The sequence below is a fragment of the Calliopsis andreniformis genome, chromosome 6 (genome assembly GCF_051401765.1).
Source record: "Calliopsis andreniformis isolate RMS-2024a chromosome 6, iyCalAndr_principal, whole genome shotgun sequence".
Taxonomy (NCBI): domain Eukaryota; kingdom Metazoa; phylum Arthropoda; class Insecta; order Hymenoptera; family Andrenidae; genus Calliopsis; species Calliopsis andreniformis.
In genome coordinates, this window is record NC_135067.1 from 13,289,945 (window position 1) to 13,311,674 (window position 21,730).

A 21,730-nucleotide genomic window follows, 5' to 3' on the forward strand; every position below is an offset into this window, starting at 1 on the left:
TAATGATATATCCCGGAGGCTGACAAATTTTACTTTCACGGATTAATAAATAAATAATGCCTGTTAATAACTTAAGCAATATGAAATACGGTAACAAAGAATTCGGTAGCTAAATGTCTCGTTTTGTGCCAGAAAATTCATTGTTAAATGATTAAATAATACGAGTGAAATATTTGAAGTAATTAACTGGAGAGGAATTTCGATAACAAAGCGTTCGAATTTAATTCGCTGTAACATGACGTTCGTAGGATTTCACCGTAGGGGAGTTCTGAAAAGTGCGATTGAATCTCTGCCAGTGACATCATAGTCATCGCGTTGTCCTCAATTTAAGCTTCGGAGCTTAAGTGCAAGGACGTATAGTGGGAGCGGTGACAACGAACGTTATTAGCAAATGGAAAAATGGTAACAGAGAGATGCGAAAACATGCTGCGTGTTTAACAGTAATCCAATCGATTTTCGCGATAACGAATGAACATGGCCGAAGAGGGACACGGATTTATCAGCGGGCGGTAGCGCGGCGAAGGATCGAGGACACAGTTTAATTCGCGCAGCGTTTTAAGGCCTGAAATCCAATCGGCCCGTACAATGGCCACCGTCGACAGATGTCTATCTCTCAATTTCCTGCATGAAAGTTTGCGCGCATATGTAAACCAGGCCCTTGCATAAACTGTCGCTGATTCAACGCGTTTCGTCGCGATTGACGTGCGCGCTGTTTCGCGTGGATGTCACCGCCAACCAGCCCTGACGGACGAATCAGCGCCTGTAACGGAAAGAAAGTAGAATCGCCCTGTCAACGTAACGCTAACAACTTTTTATTTTGCTAGCATCAAAAATCCTTAAAATTTCCACAAATACGTACATGTAAAAATTGTGACATACATTTAAAAATCTTTCATTCCTACAATGTTTTAATTTTTATCCAACTTATATTTTAAGTGATTTTGAATTTCAAAAAAACGTGTATTCTGTGTTAGGCAGAAATGAGAAGGGATATTCTGAATAGTTATTTCATTTTACGAAGTTTTGTATGAGATATTTTATGACAATGTCATGTATCGTAAAACAAGATATTTATGAGATTAACTTATTATTGGTGGCTTGAATTAAAATAGAGGTTCTAACTGAAAAATTGTAGTGGGTGATTCATTGGTATTATGATCTACTGCAACACATGCGACACGTCTATTTTTACGCTACTCCGCGTACCGTCATCGTCTTGTAGAGAGCTTTAGAAGATGATTGTCAACTTCTGCCACGAAAGTTCGCGTCACGCTACTGGGATTTTTTTTACTCAGGAAGGAATAGCGTCGTCTTCACGTTAATCATACTAAAAATAAGAGAGATGCCGCCGGAGTGGTTTTCTGGCGGTGCATCGGGAGGGGATGCATTAGTATGCACCGTAGGCAGAGATACTCAACCTCGAAAAATGGGACATTAATCCGTTACATTACGAGTGACAGTGAGTAAGCGTGCCTTTAAGTAGCCTCGAGCGTCGCGCAAACGGTGCTATTTATTACTCAGTTGAACTTCTTTCCTCCTGTTCCCTCAAAAAATACAGTGACACAGTGACGCGATGGAAATAAGGCGCGACATTGGGCGTCTTTCATTGACCTATACTACTTTTTCACTGATTAACCCTTAGATCTCATCCTCTATCTTACATTCCTGTGTTTCTACAGTGGCTGTACTAAAATAAGTCGCATTTTATTTACATATATACATTTAAAAAAAAAATTAGACACGCATTTGTAAATAAATTGTATTTTAGTAAAAAAAGTAGTGAGAAGATTAAGGAAGTAGAAAATGGGTTTGATACATGTTGGCTTAATTTTCAAGTAAATACATTTTTGCCACGTATCCAGTATGAATCATTAAAAAATTGAGGCTTAAAGAGTCTCGCGAAGTATCCTTTTGAGGGCGCTAAATAATTAATTGTTATTGAGATTCAGCCGCTCCAAGCTTGCACACTTAAAGCACTATTATCATCCAGCAAATTTCTAAAGCGTAGCAGCTCCCATGTGGCTCGATTTCCATCGTGTCTTCCAAATCCTCGTTACGGGGAGATTCACCCCTTTTTTTCGTCCCCAACACTTACAAGCTGAAAGGAAGACCCAGTTTAATTCTCGTATCCTCCCCCGTCTACGACTCTCTATTTCTATCTCTGGCGATCCCCTACCCCGTAACGTTCCCCTAATCCCAGCCCTCCCGAAAGGCCACTAGCAACCCTCCATAATCAAATCCCACCCTAACCGCTCCCTGCCCTCCCCTCTCTGCACCCTCTTCACACGAAAGGAATGTTAATGCGACAATGCCTCTGTTCTGACTCACCTCGCTTTACTGCCTGTTCATTCTCTCTCTCCCTCCTCATTCTCTTTCTCCCTTCCCCCTGCACTCGTGCCTCTTCTTTTTCTCGCCACTTTTTCGTCTCTTTTTACGTGCCCCTCTGTTTCCGTCCTTTTCTACCCGCGTCTAGGATAGTCGTTTCTCCACAGCAGCACCTTCTGTGTACCGAAATGAGAGTTCTCCTCGTTCCAAGCTACCCATCCCTTGGTCCACCTCTTCTTATTTCTACTTCTGTCCTTCTCCGTTTCTTTCTCGACTTTTTGCCCGCCTTCCCAGTTGCGATTCCACCCGCGTACACTTGTCCCTCTTGCTGTTTAGTCTCCCTCTCCTTTTGACTCGACGATTCAGCGACCATGCTCTTCTTCCGTCGTCCCCTCTGCCTCGGCGTTAGCGGTGCTTCGAGCCTTCATTTTACAGTTTTCCAAATATCCAGCTTTTGTTCTGATTTTCTTGCCCAATGGCAGTTTTCATATTCGCCCAGCTCGTTCGCTAATTCCTCCCTGAACTACATTGCTGTTCGTGTTCTTCTTTAAACGTTCCCTATGATTCCCCAGGAACATTCTCTCGTGTTAACTTTCCTCTATCTTCAGCGTACATCCCTTTCTTAAACACACATTTCCTTTTCGTGTCCCCTTTCATCCCCCCTCGCCTCTCCTCTGGCTACCACATTCCCCTGGCGTACTCGAGTCTCAAGGAAATCCCACGAGGATCTTCTCTTTAGCTACCTTTTCGTTAACTCCGTTAAGATGTTTCTGCCTCTCGCTTCCCCCTTGTCGCTCCTTTATCTCTCACGCCGACCTGTATCTTCGCCTCGTCGTAGTCCACGGAACGACCGAAAAATGCAGCGCAGAGTCCAATCGATTCTAACACGAGTGGTAAGCTTCTTTTGTGTCGGTTCCCTCTTCGCGTGACTAGCGATAATGTCGGAGAGAATCTTAGTACGCCGAGGCCAAAGCTCCTTCGATCCTTTCTCTTCTTCCTGTGCCTTCACTCTCCATTTTTCTTTGAAGAATCAGACCGCGTGTCCTTTGATCACTGGCCAAGCCTCCGAGGCCACGCGGCTGTCAAGTTCAAACCGAAACGACGGGATCACGCGACAGACTGCCTTGCTCTGGACTACTTTGCAACGAGGCAAAAGGAGTACGCGGGCATGGAGGACCGCAAACTTGGTTACTCTTTCGAGGAGCTTCTTCGTTTACTGGGATGACTCTGAGAGGCAGGGTAATGGGCTGCTGTTGGAGTGGCCCTCTGCTATCTTTAGGGTTGATTGAAATGTTCGCTAGTGGTTATGTTTGGTTCAATTTAGTTAATAACAGTGCTGGGCTTGATGTATTGTAAGTGTTCTTGTTCTTCTTTCTGGTTTTAGTCACATGAACTGCTGAGTTATTAACGATTGTGAATTGTTTCGTGCTATTTTGGACATCAAACGGTTTATTTTATATACTTCATGAAATTATCTGTATTCTCCTTTTGCAGGCTATCTTTCTGCAGTAACCTGATTTTGAAAATACTCTGATAGTTGTTGAATTTAGGGCAGTCGAGCAAAATATGAGGTCTATTGTAATTGTTAAGGTACAGTCGAAGCAAATAAGGGCTGGTTTTTTGGATAGAACGTGTGAATGGATGATTTTTGTATGACTGATTCTAATTCTGGATATAGATGCTGTGTGTATTGTTATAGTTTTTGTTTTTAGTATTATAAATTCTAGCCTGAGGTAGTTGAATGTTAACTTCTATGCATTTGTCGGAATTTTAGATGCACATATATCGAACAAATTACAGTATGCACATATATTATAAACAATTTTCAGTTACTAAAATAATATAATATGCAAGTATATAACTTTGAACCAAGTTCAATCGTCAAAATGTAGAGTCCCTAAAATATTTTTGTAAAGTTACTGTTTGATGAAATTCTAGTACAATTCTCTGCCTGAATGGTCCTTTTTACATCAGTATAAACATGAAGTCCCTTTAATGTAAAACAGTACAAAGAAAATACAAAGGAAAATATGTGAACCAAAGTACAAGCATACATATTTTTAAAACCCTCTATACAGCTTAAGCTGCTTTTCGTCTGATTCGAGAACCTTTTAAATCCCTTAATCTTCTACATTAGCTTCATAAAATGTAATGTTTAAATTATAAAGAAAAAAAATTCTCTTCTTCCATCATTACCTAACTTCTGAATGAAGTCTGATTGCGCGTATTTAATTCAACCACTAACTAAAAGCATTTATACGTGTTGCTTAAAATAACCCTGATGTTAGTAGCTACTAGCCATACTTTCCACTTTCATTTTCGTCTTTTCCATTGCCTTTATAAATCAAGATTAATTATCATATTTCAATCATGGGACCCAAGGAGTCTCACAAAGCAGCCACTGAATTTTATAATAACCCTAATTTCAGTGTACCTTGTACCAACAACAACACTTCATTTCAATACTCTAAACTAGTGAAATAAGGAAATAATGAATTAGCCTTATTTTCTACTATTGTCAATAGAAGTGATCACAATTTTCATTGATATTTTCCTTAAACCTTTTAAACCTCGGAATATATCACTGGAAATAAGTAACAGAGGATACTTTCCAGTGTTCGCCTTCGCTAAATGGGTTCCTTGGGAGGAGTTTGATCCTTTCGGTACATATCACTGCTAGCTCTGTATGATTGATGCGTGGGGACTTAGCCTCGTAGCAAGTTGCTAGAACGATGTTACTGCCAGCTGTCGTTACGAAGACACTCTGTACGAGTCAAGTTTCATCCAGACGCTAACTTAGTTCGGGCTCGCTGGCGAAAATCATGGCGGAGCCGTCTGTTTAGACGCGGTACATACGGTGTTTTATCGACTCGCCTGAGCCTCATATGGACTGTTTTGACTTGCCACTTGCTGGCTTTGTAAATCTAATTCCGCAGATCTCTGAGTCGCTCTTGTGTGCTCACGAACCAGGAGATATTTAGAAACAACGAATGTTGGTGGCTTTCCAATTAGCAAGTTAGGTTGAAAACACATTGCACGCTGCTGTGATTTCGATATTCAAACACTGACTTTTCTAGAGTATGAATAATTTTGTTTGTGACCACTGGAGACTCTGATGAATATTCAGGAAATTGTTTCTAGTCGATAGCTTTTCTATTAGAGTTCAGTAGGTTCTATTAACCATCAGCTAGCAAATGGGAGTTCTCTTTGATATATTTTGGACTATTGCTGCAATTTGGGAAATATATTCCGGAGAACACTAATATTGGTAACAGCTAAATGGAGTTTCTCATTCAAGCAATACACAGTATTTCATTACTACTGTAGTCATGGTGGCGCATATAAATGAAGACCACAGAGGAAGAACTTGATAAGTCCATTTTTGTCGATTTTCTGCTTTTTATCGTATCTGGTAGGTAAGAGTGTTTTTGTACGCCAGAGCTGAAAGGATGAAAATCTTGACAAGTTCTAAGATAAATCATTTTCATGATCAATGTACGGGAAAATGTCTTGACAAACCCATATGAAACACAAGAAGAATTAGAAGAACTAGCAAGGAACTCAAAGTTACTAAATACATTCCACCAAATTTATTAAAGAACCTTAGCTACACAGATTCCATATTTCATATTAATTATTCCATAGCGTGTCTTCAATTCTTAAAATTGTTCTGTAAAATGTAAAAAGTGTAACTCATAAAGCTCTTCCCCAGTGATCTCCAAATGTAACAAAACCATCCACAATTTAGAACCTTAAAATCCCACGCAAAAATGTTGAGGAACATATCAAACGAATACAAACTGGCAATCAGCCTCTTCAACTCTTTCATAAAAAGGTAATCCACTAGGTAAGGTCCCAAGAAGCCAGAAGGCAAAATAGGTGACAGAAGGAAATAAAAAGCTACGCGCGAAACACGGCTAGACGGTGTGATCGTTAACAGAGAAACTGGCGGAGTAATCCCCTGGTATCTGTAATTAATGCCATTACACGGATGTTAAACGGAGCAGTAAGGCGGCCAAGTGACCGTGAGCTATGCGAGGCCTTTACTGATTTCGCAGAAGGTAACTAGAACCCGAGAACCCAGTCTCCCTCCCACGGTGGTTTCTCATCGACTGTCGCGTCTCTTACTCCATTCAACGGTCGTTTGACATCCGAGAGAACGGAGACACCGGCGCCAAATACCAGCCGAATTACCGTAAATCGAACTAACAGCCACCTTCGAGCAGCTCTCCAGAGACAGCTAAGCCCTGGGTATTACAGGTTACTGAATTCTGAATCTTGAAAACGCCCCATCGACCATGGAACGCGCCAGTCGAAGACAATCGAAACGGCGTCAAAGATTCTGCGTTTGGTTTCAATGATGGAGTCAAGGTTTAAACTTTTTGGGAATATTCAAAAATTCCACTTGGGTTTAATTATTGATAGTGCTTATAGAAAGGAACTCGTATGAGCTAAATTGACTTATCGACGTACGTAAAGTTGCTTCTTTATTTTAGAACACTGACGGCAATCTAGTGGAGGATAATGTTAGTAGTATTTATATTTCATGATTTTCACAGACGCGACGCGCGTCGATTTTGAGAAGTTCAATATTTGAATACAATGTAATGTCTTCGTAGCCACTATACATTAATGGGGCGTTATAATTAAATTTTACCACCAGTAGATTGTAGTTGAATATATTTTCCAAATAATGCGCTTAAAGCTGTGCTCTCAGCGACAAAATTTACAGAGAATGCGCTCGAATAACGAGCGCTGAAAGTTTCGTCGACGGTGATTCGAGGAAAACTGAAGAATCTAAAATCCAATTATAACTCGTAAGAAACTTGACTGTGACGCTACAAATGTTTAAAGACAGAAGACTACTTTGCGTCGAAAAATTTTCAGGAAGATACTTCAGGTATTAAAGTCTTAAAGATAAGTACTGCAATTCTAAATAGTACTAAATATTTGTTACACTTTCACTTGCGAGCCACTTTTTCCTCAAACTGAGAAATTCTTAAGAAATTCACTAACATTTCTCTGTTTCTATTTAATTTAATTAAGCATCTCTTAAAATTACCTTTAACATTACCCAAATATTACAAGGCCAGATTAACTTTACGTAGCATTTTCCCTTCACATTTTCATGTGAACCTTTGTGACCCATACTTTCGATCTAGATAAAAAACCTCCTCAATTATGGCATCATTTGGATAGTGTTCCTCGTCAGTGGTACACTATAGATCGACCCTGTTGCACTCGTTTCTCCTCGAAGAAATCTGAAAGGTTTTTTAATCAGAGCGACACGGTGCTCGAAATCGCGCATCGAGCTTGGGTAATTCGAGCGATCCGAGGAGGGTAGGGGGATGAAACGCCGGCCAATAAAGCGGAAAAGGAGTGAGACTAACGGGCGTTCGAAAACCGACGGCAGCGGGCCGGTCTCGTTCGCGGTGATAAATCGATTTCGCGGGAAACGAACCGTGAAAAATGGCGGGCAGTCGCACGTGGAAAATGTGTTTCGGCTGATAGCGCTTTCTACGCATTCCCTCGCAGGCCTGGTTGGCGCCAGTTAATGCAGTTGACCCTATGCACCCGTAAATCCAATGCCCGTTGATTGCTGCACCCCTACAAGCTGAACTCGCTGTAAGGATTCCGTGTTATCTTTCCTCGAGTTGAAATCGAGCTTAACGCCACTTAAATGTCTGTTCTCGCTTTTCCAACCATTTTTCTTCATTTTTTAGGGCGATCGTTTACCATTACTATTCTTATTAACGCTTTAATCGAGCAGTTTAAAGAAAGACCAAAGGCAAATGGGCTGAAAAAATCGATTTTTAGAGGTTCACATTTTTGAAAAGTTCGCTCTTTTTAGTTTTTGTTAATATGATTTTTATAATAGCTTGAGTGCTATTTTTTATTACAGTGTCGCTCGTAAGTGTTTGAACGATTTCACAAATCTGGGGAATTAGAGATTTGTTGGTAGCAAGGAATATTTATTGCTTATATGTAGAGTATACTCGATACTGTAGCTAGGTACTATCTAAGCTGACATATATAAATTGATTTTTCTCTAACAATTTTTTTTACGTTTGGATATCATTATTTCTCAGATTAAAAATCTGAAAGTTGGATAATATATATGTAAGGTACCAATAATAAATGTCAAGATAATTAAAGATTACTAAAGATTGCTAAAACTGTTTAATAAAATTAAGTCAGTATTCAATCCGAGGACCTAATCCAAGTCAAGCCACTTAAAAATATAAGTCAGCTTTCAGATTGTCCTCCTCCTACCCACCATGTGAGAAATTTTGGGAAACTGGCAATGGAATTCCCTGGAATCGGGAATGTGTGCTGCTTTCGTCGTTCTTTCGAGGTAGTGGACCATCTTTGGTCGACGAAGGTATTAAGGAAGGGCAAGGTCAACAGTAACGCTCTTATCACAGTTGCCAAACAGCTGTTTGCTTATCGTGTCCCGGCGTCCATCTCGTTAAACGTAATGGTGGCCGTTTCTGTCCGCGCCAGACAATCTGATCGAGCAAATACCTGCGATTTGCCATATATGCCCGTAACTGTCGCCCTCGGATTCTCGAAATAGCTACTTTTCCTAAAGTCCAAGAGTTATAGCTTCCGGTACTCCCACTGGATTCCTTTGGAAAGCGTCAGAGTCTTGCCACATGGTAACGTGTTCTTTTCAGACCTTTCATAAAATCCATATCGATTATTAAATAACAATTTGTCTAATGTTTCTGTGAGAATTAGTTCGAACAAATTACATGAAACTAACATACCAGGATTGTCGCTGAGAAACGTCGTACGACACTGCCACTCAGACAAGTGAAAGACTACTTTCATTATCTGACAATGTAATAACAGATAACAGCAACACACACGAAATTGCACGTTATTATATTTCATAATATTTAAGATATTTCAAAGTCTCTATCTTATTCCTACCACTCTCTTTTTCTATAAGTAAAAATAACTTGGTACGCAACGAACTGCTTCCTCATCCTGAAAATTTCAGTTCTAACCGAAAGTATCGGGCGACCCGAAAGTGTCAGGCTACCCGAAAATCGAGATGTGTCTGGTACACGCACCCCCTATCAGAGACAAGTATCATCTCCGAGCCTAGAGACGCGCAACCTACTGCGATTTTTCCTCTTCTTTCCTCTCTCCCTCGCGAATGCATAAGAATATTGCGCAGCAGTAATTCGAAAAGTGTATACCGCGCACGACGTTCTGTAAACACCGCGCGGCCGCGGAACAGATAATATTGAAGTTGTAACAATGTTGGCAGAGGGTGGAGGGGAATCCCGTGCACGACGGTAAATTCACTTAAGGCAGAGGGAACTATGTACACGCAGGAAGTTCGTTCCCGCGCCGCGAAGAGGCCTCAAAACATTTCAGTCTCCGCTGACCCAAACAGGTCGGCAAACTGGTTCGCGTGCACGGTGGTCTCGTGGATTTCCCGTGGCCCGTGTGCGAGCACGGCAAATTGAACAACGTAATTGTCGAAAATTTAATTCACATTATCTGCGCAGTATAATCGCGCGTCGCACGGGCGCAATCCTCTCCCCTATTTATTGCGAATCGCATTAACGGAAGTCTCTGTTTGTACACGGCGTCCTGCACATGCTCGCGGAAGTATTCATTGTGATCGCGTAACGAACTGTACGTATGCAACTGGGACTCGGAATGGAATTATGGCGGGAGGGAGGGAAACGTGGAGTGTCTTTTTAGAGACTGAATTCGGCAAATGATTGAGCGATAGAATTTTTAGCGAAAAGGAGGAATGGTTGAGCGGCGAAGAGGGGTGGGAGAAGGGGGATGAATGGAAAAGTTGAGGAATGGTTGGTAAATAGGTACTGGAGTAAGTGTGGGTACTGGAGAATATGTATTGTTTATGAAATTCGTAATAGCATTCACTAGCTACTATTTATCAATGAATATGTATGAGAAGAAGTTATTAGAGACGAGGGCAAAATAGAGATTGCTTTGGTTATAAACTTTTAATTACCTTTCGATCAACGTCTGTACGAATGAAGCTAAAGGTACTTTAATATTTAGTGTGTAAAAATTGTACACGCACTCTAATATTTCGACACCATACTATTTTTTAATTCTTCACTTCGTTCAATGAGTAGAGATTGTAAATTTCCCCTCGTTCATTTTCCTCAGACTGATCAAGTATAAACTCATTGACGAGTTATTGTTGAAAAATTCATTAAAATCGTAATACGTTATTTATACCTCCAAAAACTTTGAAAATGGTTTGCCATACTCTCTATGAAGCAACAGCCAAGTTCAGTACGATGTCCAAATAATTAAACTGTTCGTTGTATTTTTGCATACTAATTCAGAAGTTCGCGAAATCTGGGCGATGAATTGAAGAGTAAGCTTGACGAAGCCATAACCCACCTCGACCCGAACCTAACCCATCAACCCGTCGGCTGTGCCTTTGAGGCTGTTTGACTTCCAGCTGAATTAGCTTCCATCCACCTGCGAGCTTGCATGCCGCGCATTGTTCTCCACAATCTAACTCGACGTCATTTACATTTCGCAGTGGCCATGGTTAATATTTAAATCACACGGCCGACGATGGTGAATCGCTTCCCCTCTGACCTTAGGCACTAAAAGTCCCTCTTCCGTCGCTTGAGATATTTTTAGCGATTCTTTTTCCGACCAGTTAACACAGACGAAGCGTTTCGTTCGAAAGAAGGTAATGCCATTCGCGCGTATGACTCGTGAAATGGGAACTTTAAGTTCTGCTCTGAACGCTGTAACTCGACTCAACTGACCTTTTATTGCTGGCTATTCGTCAAGAGCGAGTTACAGACCTCTCTTACTTTGCCATGAAAGAAGTGAATCAGTGACGAAGAATAGCTTTCTTATCTTGCGTTTCTTTTCTGCTTCTTACAATAACATTTGGATGTTAAAAGGGATACAGAGATAATTTAATCGAAGACGCGATGATTTAAATGCTTCCAATAGTGTCGCAGTGAAGTGAGTAGAATTTAATCGCTTAATTGAAGGAAAATGCAAATTGCGAAAAAGTAAATCGTTTGAACAGATTTTTATGACAGTTTGATTGACATAAAATGAATTCCATTTCAGTGATAGCTGATGTGGTATGAGAATATACTACGTTTACAGAATTACTGGTTCCTTGAAAAATGCATTGTTACTGTTCATTTCCATTAAAACGTTTCCCAAAACAAATCCGTTTTAGAAATTTATGAGCAAAAGCTTTCATGAGAAATATAAAAATAAACGATGCGTTTAACAATTTTATAGAAATCCGATAGAATTCTTTATAAAAGTTCGCATAGAAGTTTTTATAAAATTTCAATTGATTCAGTGCAGAATTAAAGCAGTCATACTGGACTGATTTTATGGAACCTAACATTGCTAGTACTTCAAACGTCAAACATCAAATATATTACAATTATTTAAATTAATTGCACCAATGAAATTACTAAATTATGAGTGTCAATACATTTTCAATTAACTCAACGAAATTAATTACATTTTCTCGATATATTTATTATGACGTTCTTCTGTGTCAGGATTTCCTACTCACAATTGTTTATCATAAATATGATAGCCATATCTTATAGCTATCACGCATAAGATTGCTACAATATCGCTTACATCTACTTACGAATCTTTGGTATTTTCATAAAATCTACCACAAAATTTACGAGTCTGTTGGATTGCGTAAGCACGAATTATACCAACCGCAAATTTTACGAGGATCGTCGGTTTAGGGGTTAATTTCCTTGTATAACGACTTGGCGGGAAATGTCGCGGTTTATGTCGTTTGGAATATTCCCTTGGCATGTGAAACGTTTGACAATTATTGTTACTAATAGTGAATTACTCTGAACTTCTGCTCTTAACTTTATCCATTCAAGTAACATCTCCTATTTCCGTTAACATACTTTGAAACTATTCACAACACAAAAATCCGTATTATTTATTCTTCTTTCAAACTCGACTTCCTCAGTATTCTTAACTAACTTTATACAGAACAATCTCAAACAAAACTACAAACTTAAATACCTTCTTATAAAGCTCTCTTTCTTATTTCCGAGGAAACCATAAATTATTGTTACACAATTATCAAATTACATATGTTGTACCATTTTAACGTCTCAGGTGTAACCCCTCAAAACACGACTGAAGTTGAACCTCAGCAGCGTACTATCAGCATGTACTAGCAGGCATTTCTTGTCCCTCGGTACCGTATGCCGAGGACAACAGGGAAAAAGTGGATGTCGTGTCAGGGGTGGACCAAGGGGCGCTGGAACATCGAACCGTAACGCCTGTCGAATGGTTTCGTATACCAGGCCTCGTACTCGCAATAAAGATCCGAGGCATCACGCTCACCCTCGCAGCTCTCTCCTCCTCACTCTCAGACGGAATGTTTTGCATTTTAAGAAGATGTCGGATATCCTTTGCGCTATCCGAAGACAGCATTCCCTCGTCGGCCGATATCGGGAACCGAGGGATGCTGGCTTCGTGACGAGAAGGTGGGATGGGAGCGTGGAGGGGTGAACCCACCCTGAAATCCGAAGTAATTCACGGCCCTGTATTACTACGTGCCAGAACACTCCTGCCAGAATATCCTCGAAAATCGGAGAGCTTTCCGTGACAATATCTGCACGGTCGTTTGGCAGGCTTGCGAGGTGTCGCTTCTGCTCGATCGTTTCGCTAAGATTTGGGGTTGTTTTAACTGAGTGCCGATTAGACGAATGGATGTCGCTTTCTTTGATTTTATTGTGACGTCCAAGGGCCTGACTATAAGAGAAAGGGTGGAAAGTAAATTATACTGGAGTTTTTGTGTGGATAAGCACTTTGAATTTTTTCAGTTAACAGTAATTGAATTTGTTTTGTATTTGTATTTTATGTTGTATTTAGTGAATGGTTGACTATAGTCAAATTATACTACTTAGAGACTGTCTGGTGATATTCGAGGTTATACTACTTGCTGAAAGTTTAATTCACTTGTTACAATGAGTTTTTACCATTCGTTATATGTCCGACTATATTCGAGGTTATACTACTTATTATGTACCTGGCAATGTACAAGAACATATTCCTTATCAATCGTCTGACATATTCGAAGTTGTACTACTTCCCTAGATACCTGAGTCTATGCTACATACTACTTATTAAATGTCTGACCATACTTGAGGTTATACTACTTACTAGGCATCTGGCTATGTAGAAGAATATATTACCTATCAATTGTCTGACAATATTCGAAGTTATACTACATAGTAAGTGTCTGTCTAAACTGTAAATTATACTATAAGAATATTTTAATAATTTAATATAAATGTGACGTTTAACTTTAAAACATACAGAAACGTAGTTGTGTATGTGATCCAAAAGTAATTATAACTGTTTACTATTTCATTCAGTATAATACATGCTCCTAGATGTAAATAGACCTCCTGAAAGATAGAACAGATTTTAATCAGTAACATGATGCAAGGATATATCTAGTTGATTCGATTTACTGAAATCCGTTCGATTTCGGACAGATGCATCGCTGGATGTATACTGTCTCTGTTTCAAACCACTTAATTGGACACAAATGGAATTCACCTCTCGCGCAATAACGTTTTGTGTGACAGCCTTCAACCTACCTCTTCCATATGTTTCTCTCACATGCACACTGGTCAATAATTGAATTAGTTGTTTCCTACCATTGAAACTAAATTTTTGAACTGACGTTGGCGAATCAATTTAACTTTTCAACATTCAGCATACCTTCCCAAGCAGAGATAAACTTCCCTATGTGATTTACACATTCATGTGGACAAAAATTTTCAAACAGGAAGATGCTCTTTAGGAGTATATCTTTGTGAATTATATTCTCTGAGATTTTTATCATAATACGTGTGTGAGTAACGTGATCAAGTTACAAGAGATATTTATTCCCATCTTCATTTTTGTCAAAGATACCCGTTTGCTCGTTAATGACAACTCCAATATTAAAGTAAATTTCAATCCCTAAAAAATTGTACCTAAGAGAAGTGAGTAAAAGGTAGAAAGATCTCTTCGAAAGTAGACAAAAGAAGGGAATCTCTGAATTCTTCTTGTAGCTATTTCACGTAAATGCTGTCCAAGAGAGTAGAATTTAATCGAATTCCTATTTAACAGGACTGACGTTGTAAGAAGCCTCTGGATGAAACCGATGTAAGCGCGTTTGTTGTAGTCTTCGTTGCCTGGTAAACTTTGTTTTCGTCTGCGTCGGGAACCAGGACCTTGGCTCCTCGGCAGCCAGAATTTCACTGAAAGGGGGTTTCTTTCGTCGCGAAGTGACAGCTCTGTAATAAGTCGGGGGATAGATTCTTTACACGCGCTTTTCTCCTTTCTTGGAGGCTGTGCTGCATTACATCCGCCACTGTGGCGACTGGTAAAGCAATATGTGGTAACTTCGTGGAAAAATGGATCGTATTAGGGAGGAAGAAGCAAAAAGGAAGACTGAAACACAGAGACGTTGCAGAGTTACTGAGAGTGCCTTGTTATGGCGGGTGAGGACAAGTGAAAGAGGGAGAACTAATGAAATTAAAATGGCAAGTTAAAAAAGGGCGAAAGTAAGAGATCATCTTTTATCTATCTTTTTGGAATTTCCTATCTACGAGGTTGAGCATTCTATGGTTGAAACAAAAAGGTTGAAAAAGTCAACTGTATAGTTTTGGTACCTGGAGAAAGTGAAATATAGAATTTTGTATAATCTTTACACATAAATCGTGAAACCATTTTCAAACAATTTTGTTTGAAAATAAAAAGATGTTTCTACTACACGATTTTTGTAGAATTTTTTAATATTACATATAAGATGAGAACAGTTTAGTGCTTGACCTGAAAGCACCTTTGGATACTTTGAATAAGAATTTCCCTGTCACGGGTAGAACAGCATCCCTCTGAGAAACTGTTTCAATAGGTTTGGACAACTTCGGATGCTATGTATATCGGAACTGATTTACGATGAAAAGATGCGGAGACGCGAGCACCCTACACAAAGTAAAACTGCCACCGTGTATAAGTTATACGAGGAAGACAAAAATCCACGGAGAAAGAAATCTGAAAGGGAATCCGCGAGAGGGACTTTATCCAATTTATATCGGACTAGACGACGTTTGGATGTTACCGCATTTTCTCGCTGAATATATATATACGGGCATCAATTTTAGGCTTTCAATTGTATGCAGTGAATGCAAGCAGGCTGGAAAGAACTTTCTAACAGAATCAGTTGAAATTGGGACAGCCTTTTCCATCCCAGAAGCCTCGCGACCATTACAAACTTCGAAAAAATTGTAAAATAATTCAGAGTATCTCGGTAAAAAGAATTTTTCTTCGGAGCATAAAGTGCTTTTTTTCATTGATTGAAAATTTTGCAAAAAGTATCGTTGAAATTCTCATAAAGAATTTATAGCAATACTGAATGAATGGATTTAATGTAATACGTTCAATTTTTATCGGAGAAAAATATTCTTTCCATCGACTAAATGTTCTTAACTAAATGTTGTAATAACATTTCATTATTTAGAAAGCTAGAAAGGTTTTCTACACCTTTATCTAAGCACGTAATGTAACGTGCGTGTGTACTTTCACGGTGCTCGAAGACAGTAGAAAATGAAAGCAACTTTAACGGAGTGGCGGAAATCAATGAAAGCGGTAGGATAAAGGAATAAGGTTCAAAGGAATGCACTTTGTTCTCCGAGGCAATTCAAGGGGATGTTTATTTAAATTTTCAGGTAATTTACATCCACCTGCCAGCGTATCCACTTTTCTTTTCCCGTTTCACTCACCGTGTCGAATGTATCCTTATTTAAATCACAATATTTACTTTACACCATCAAGATTATTTAACAGATATAAATTAATGTTACGCGACAATATAAAATACAATTTCCTTTTTTCACAAAAAAGAGCACGTATAAAGATAAATAAGTAATGAAAAGCTGAAAAATGATAATTAAGAACTATAAAATATTAAAACCTGTGCTGAGAGGTGGTCAGAATCGCGTGGAAACAGAAAAGTGGTTTACCAGCTAATTCATTCAAGGTTAATAGAAACGAATTCCTTTTCCATTGAGGGTGGAGATTAAATTAAAAACGGAACGTTTATGAAATGAAAACAGAGATTAAAATCGTGTAATTTGTTTAACGGTATAAATTATTTATCATTTATCTTTCTGTCGACATCAAAGATAAGCTTTCGAGATGCTCCAGCGTCTTTAAATAAAACATGTACCGAAGAATCTTAAAGGATCAAGAAAATCAAGCTTCCAGGCGTTGTTAAGGGTATATCGAGATAGGGAGCCATGTAATTCCCTATGGAATGAGAGGGGGTGAAAGTTGCTTCCTGAAACCATTCGACGAAGGATCTTTATTTAAATTTTAAAGCCTCTTACTATCTACGTACTCTCGTGTCAGTCTTCGTCTGCCTCGACCTGATGGTAAAATCAGATACTTTCTTACGTGATATCCGATCTTAGCTCCATTTTACTAGATAAAAATTAAATATCTGGGGAAACGCAGAAACGCGTGTTCTTATCGAAGGGAATTTCTACTACACCAACATTACAAAATAATGTATGTCGTGTTAATATAACCTTTGATATAAAATCCTATGTAAGCAGAATATTGCAAACATTTTCTTAAGTAAGCCTCTTGACTTACTCAGGAAAAAATGTAGCAAGAATTATACTTACAAAATACAACAACTCAAACATTTAATACAGAAGTTATACAGGATATGCAAGATGAAGCAGGCCACCTAAATTTCAATGGTTTCGAAGGAGGAATATCATGCAAGAACAATCCTCTGTGCAGGATTATTTTTCTTAGTCTCTTAGACTTTCGTACTATTAAAAACAGAGGACATATTTAGGTAGCCTGCTTCAGCTTGTACACCCCGTATAATAAAATAAAACAATGACGTTGACTTTATCGTTTCAACGTGTATTTATTCAGTAGAAGTAATATAACTTCAGGTACGAATACCAAATATTAATTTTCATCTGCGTGCAACAACTTTTGCTTTTACAAACTTAGTCAAGTGTCATCCACTTCCTCCAAGTAATTTGTTCTTCCGATGCTCCCGATGCATGACCATTTTTCTTCTTCATTTAAATTTTAAACGCAGCTGCCCGACCGGTTAGCTACTTTCAACATAATTTCCTCCTTCCCCTTTGTCGCGAGCGTGCTCGCACGAACTAACGTTGACTCGCCCCGAACAGCCAGAAAAAATATGACCGAAAGTTCGCGCGAAAGTTCGAGGTCGACCGCTGTATTGTTACGAGGTTTAAGTTAAATTGAAGTCAACCCCCATCCCATGGAAGGAAGCATTATCAAAAGCCCGGAGAGACGCCCATGGAAAACCATTCGTCGCGGCGGAATTACGTTTTTATTGAAGGCACTCTTCTACGGTGAACCTAGTTAAGTCCACGCGACTTATCTTCTGAGATTTAACGTTCCAGGAATGGAGGACGCGGTACGTGGGATTATTTATTAGAAGTTCTACGTCATATCGGGACAGTGAAAATCAATATTTTCTTCGTTTGCAGCTTTCAACAGAAAGCTCTGGAATTATAGGAAACTCGTTTCAGGGGTAACTAAATTTTACAGAATTAAATTACGCAGAGATTATTCTGAAAAAGGTTTCGTATGAAAAATAATTGACGCAGGAAATTTGAATCCAAAATATAGAAAACTGTACTTCCAAATGAGAAAAAGATGATTGATATTATTATAGATTTTTATTTTACACTTCTAATTATTTTCGTCTAAGAATCTAGAAAGGATACAAATTTCTTGCATATTTATAGAAATTTGAAACTCTGTAAATCGTAAGGGAACAAATGTATGGCATATGTTTCTGCATTTGTACCAGCTGCGGAACATCGACTTGAACATTTATTCGATGACACAGCATGACATAAATGTTCGATTTCACAGGTGACCGAAGTCTATAACGTTAATACACTCTAGCGACAAGTATAGATTTCCTCCTCCGCGGCCCATTTAACGACGATTCATCACGACATTGTAAAACAGCAAAAAATCAGCTGGCTCTTTTGTTCCTTTAATTCAAGGAACACTTTATCGAATTTCCATAAAATATCGTCGGCATTCGTCTTCATTCTTCGCGCGGACTCGGTACATTTAAAATGCACCTATGACTGAAACACTAAACTAAGGTGCATGTAAAATGCAACCCTATTCTTTAGTGTTCGTGTTTCTAATCCGACATTTTGATTAATTTTAGCTCAATTACATAATGATATGGATGTAAAACAAGGGGTAGAGAAATAAAGATCGATGGAAGAAGACGTAGGAATGACGAGAGTATTATAAATAGCGAATATTTGACAATATTCGAGGTTATACTACTGGATAACCGTCTGACTATGTTTGAGGTTGTTCTACTTGTCAGACGCCTCACCACATTCGAAATTATATTCCAAGAGAACAAATATGGTGAATTGTTAAATTTGAATATTTTCAAACTCAAAGCCTCGACATAGAATTTTTATTAACCAATAATTTATTATTTAGTTAAGAAAAGAGATAACACAACTTAATTATATTGTGTAGCATAAAGTGACCTCCATTTATAAAATTCAGAGTATTTTTAAAATTGCTCAACCAAAGAAACAAATTTTAAAAAATAACAGGGAAATAATAGTAGAAATATCAATCAGTCTATCGTTTCTTTCACTTTCACCTAAAAAAATAGCTTTTCTGTGATCACCGAGTCGGTGCTTAAAGAACCAGCGGCGAAGTTCAAAGAAACCGATTAAACTTAATATTTCCACGGGAAGCAGTCTGGAGCAAATTAGTTCAATTGCCTGATAGGAACTTCGTCCCCTAATTTCACCGCTTTGTCTCGCTTCGGAAGATCGCTGAAGTGCGGAGACGCGTGCTTGCCGAGCTCAGTCTCGGGATTTATCGATGGGGCAGGGTTATCGATCGCTGGGTTGGTGGCTTGTATCGCTAGTAATTGGAACATTTATGAGCCAATCGATCACTTTTCTCGTTGCAGTCCCCCCTATGCTGACGATACCGCACCAATTGGTCGGCTCCCCCCTCGGTTACCGTGTCACGTTGGAATGCTACACCGAGGCTCATCCGACTTCTTTGAACTACTGGACTAGAGAGGACGGGGTGATGATTCACGAGAGCAGCAAGTATAAGGTCACGTCGACGGCCGAGAAGCCCTCCTACAAGACGCACATGACTCTTACCATACATGATGTGCAGGTGAGAGAGAAATTTCTTTTTTATGAATAGTGGCTGGCGACTTTCTTTCTTGTGTTAATTCTTATTTAGGGTGCAAACAGATTACTATCACGTCACGTGAAATCACGTTACAAATCCATAGTATGAGTCGAGTTTTTTTATTTTAGATGTATTTTCTTTAATTATCTAAATTAGAATTCTTTGAAATCTATACGTGAACCCTGATTGACCCTACCTTGGTATGATAAGGATTAAGATTGTAGCTTATTTTGAGGTCTAAGGCAGATAAGTTTCTCACACATTTCCTTCTTTCTTTTTATGCTGTCTCTGCCAATGATAGCAAAATTTCAATATCAACCAGAAAAATAAGGCACCAGATACCTGAACTCTAGGATCTCTAGGTCATTCATATCCCCAAGACTACAAAGCCCTTCAACATCTGATTACAAATTCTCGCAGTCTAGTCTTATTATCTCCATATCTAAAAGATTCATAATGCATGGAAGTTCAAGGAAAACCCTTCGTCGCCATAAAGTAATATTAACGCATAAACCTTACTGCTACCTTCGCGCGTCACTTTGTATAATCGTTAATATAGACTACATGGAAGCGTTCCTTACCCGACACTCTTTTTACAACGCCTAAGAATGTTACGACAAAACTTTCTCAAGATCCTCCTTTCGTAAAGTAATCCAACCTCGGATCCAAATCAAGAGGAAAATACTTCCCCAGCTCAACTTTATCCAGCGTCAACACCTGCGAAGCCAACAGGTGATATTTGAAAAGTTCCGCGACATCTCGTGAGATTTATTCGCAGATTATTTTCACGTATGGAAGGGATATCCTTAAAATGTCCGCGTCCTTGTAAAAGGAGTAACTTTCTTCTCGTCGTTGACTCGCGGGGAAATATGTCTTTCTCTTTTTCCATCCCTCTGTCCCATCATCTTCGCGGATCTTTATTGCGTTGCTTTTACAAGGATAATAAATGCGTCTGGGAAAAATTTCAGAAGTACAAACGCAGTAAAGATAGAAGTTACTTTTACTCGGCCCGCGCTGTTCTTTATAAATCAAACCTCGCCCACGAGTCAGCCGCAATAGAAGTTATCAAACGAACTATGTTACAAGTTTTAAACAAGGGAAAAGGGAAAAATGGAGGGAAGACGACTTGGCGAGTGGATCGGCGAAGGACACCCTTCTGAAAGAGCATTTTTAGGGGATAATCAATATACTAGTATCATTACGATACTATAATAATTATTATAAACTTTCATCATCGCTTAGACTCATCAGTAAATACAAGCTATTATGATTACTTTTAGAAAGTGGGAATATTAAAATTCCAGAAAATGAGGATTACAAATCTGGTGCGAAATTTCTTGTTAATCCTGCACTCTGTATAAGCAGAGCGTGAAAGTATCTTTTTTAGCAGTAAAATATTACGTTATCTTTTCTTTTAACGATGCCAAGCGTTTCTAAAATTACTATTCTGTTTTTCAGGAGGAGGATTACGGTAGCTACAAGTGCGTCGCGAAAAATCCACGCGGAGAAACCGACGGCACCATCCGCTTGTACAGTAAGTGTCGTTTGTTTGCTTATGCTTTAAGCCATCTGGCGGAAACGTTTGTCGAGCTAATGACGGATCGTCGTGGTGAATCTGTCTCTTCGTGTACACCAGTGGTTCGCAAACGAGACCTCGTCATAGTGCCTCGACGACAATTTTTACAGAGTTTACCTTTGTCGGGGATCCTAGATTGCTTTCCAACTAGAGCTAAAACCTCAATTCTCTTCATTCCAAAAAATTATCCTTTATTTAACGTTTGCCTTGAAACTGATAGGAAAAATAAATTCAGTGAAATGAGACATTAGATTAATACAGGAATTTTAGTTAGGCGTCATATAAATAGGAATTCCTAATCGATATAATTTTGAGCAATGTAACTGTCAGTTGCAGAGTATTTGAATTAAGGTGTCCTGATGAGTGTAGCATTTTATTAGATATTTTCAAAGATATATTTGCATTTTTCGCCTGTCTGGAGTATCAGAGGTTAAGACAGCTTTGAGCAGCACTGGTGCACACCTATGTCACCCTTACGACGAGGTATTTACGAAGTAGACGAAGGAAAGCCGTGGTATTTGCCGTGAAGCTCAGCGATCGGATGCA

At 39.1% G+C, this 21,730-nt stretch overlaps 1 protein-coding gene across 1 annotated transcript in view; it reads left to right on the forward strand.

The window, feature by feature from the left end:
* LOC143181142 (lachesin) overlaps window positions 1–21,730 on the forward strand; it is a 245,442-nt gene that overhangs the window by 179,481 nt on the left and 44,231 nt on the right. The window contains exons 6-7 of the mRNA XM_076381397.1: window positions 19,373–19,590; window positions 21,067–21,142. Of these exons, the coding sequence (XP_076237512.1) occupies window positions 19,373–19,590; window positions 21,067–21,142 (294 nt within the window). The remainder of the gene's footprint in view (window positions 1–19,372; window positions 19,591–21,066; window positions 21,143–21,730) is intronic.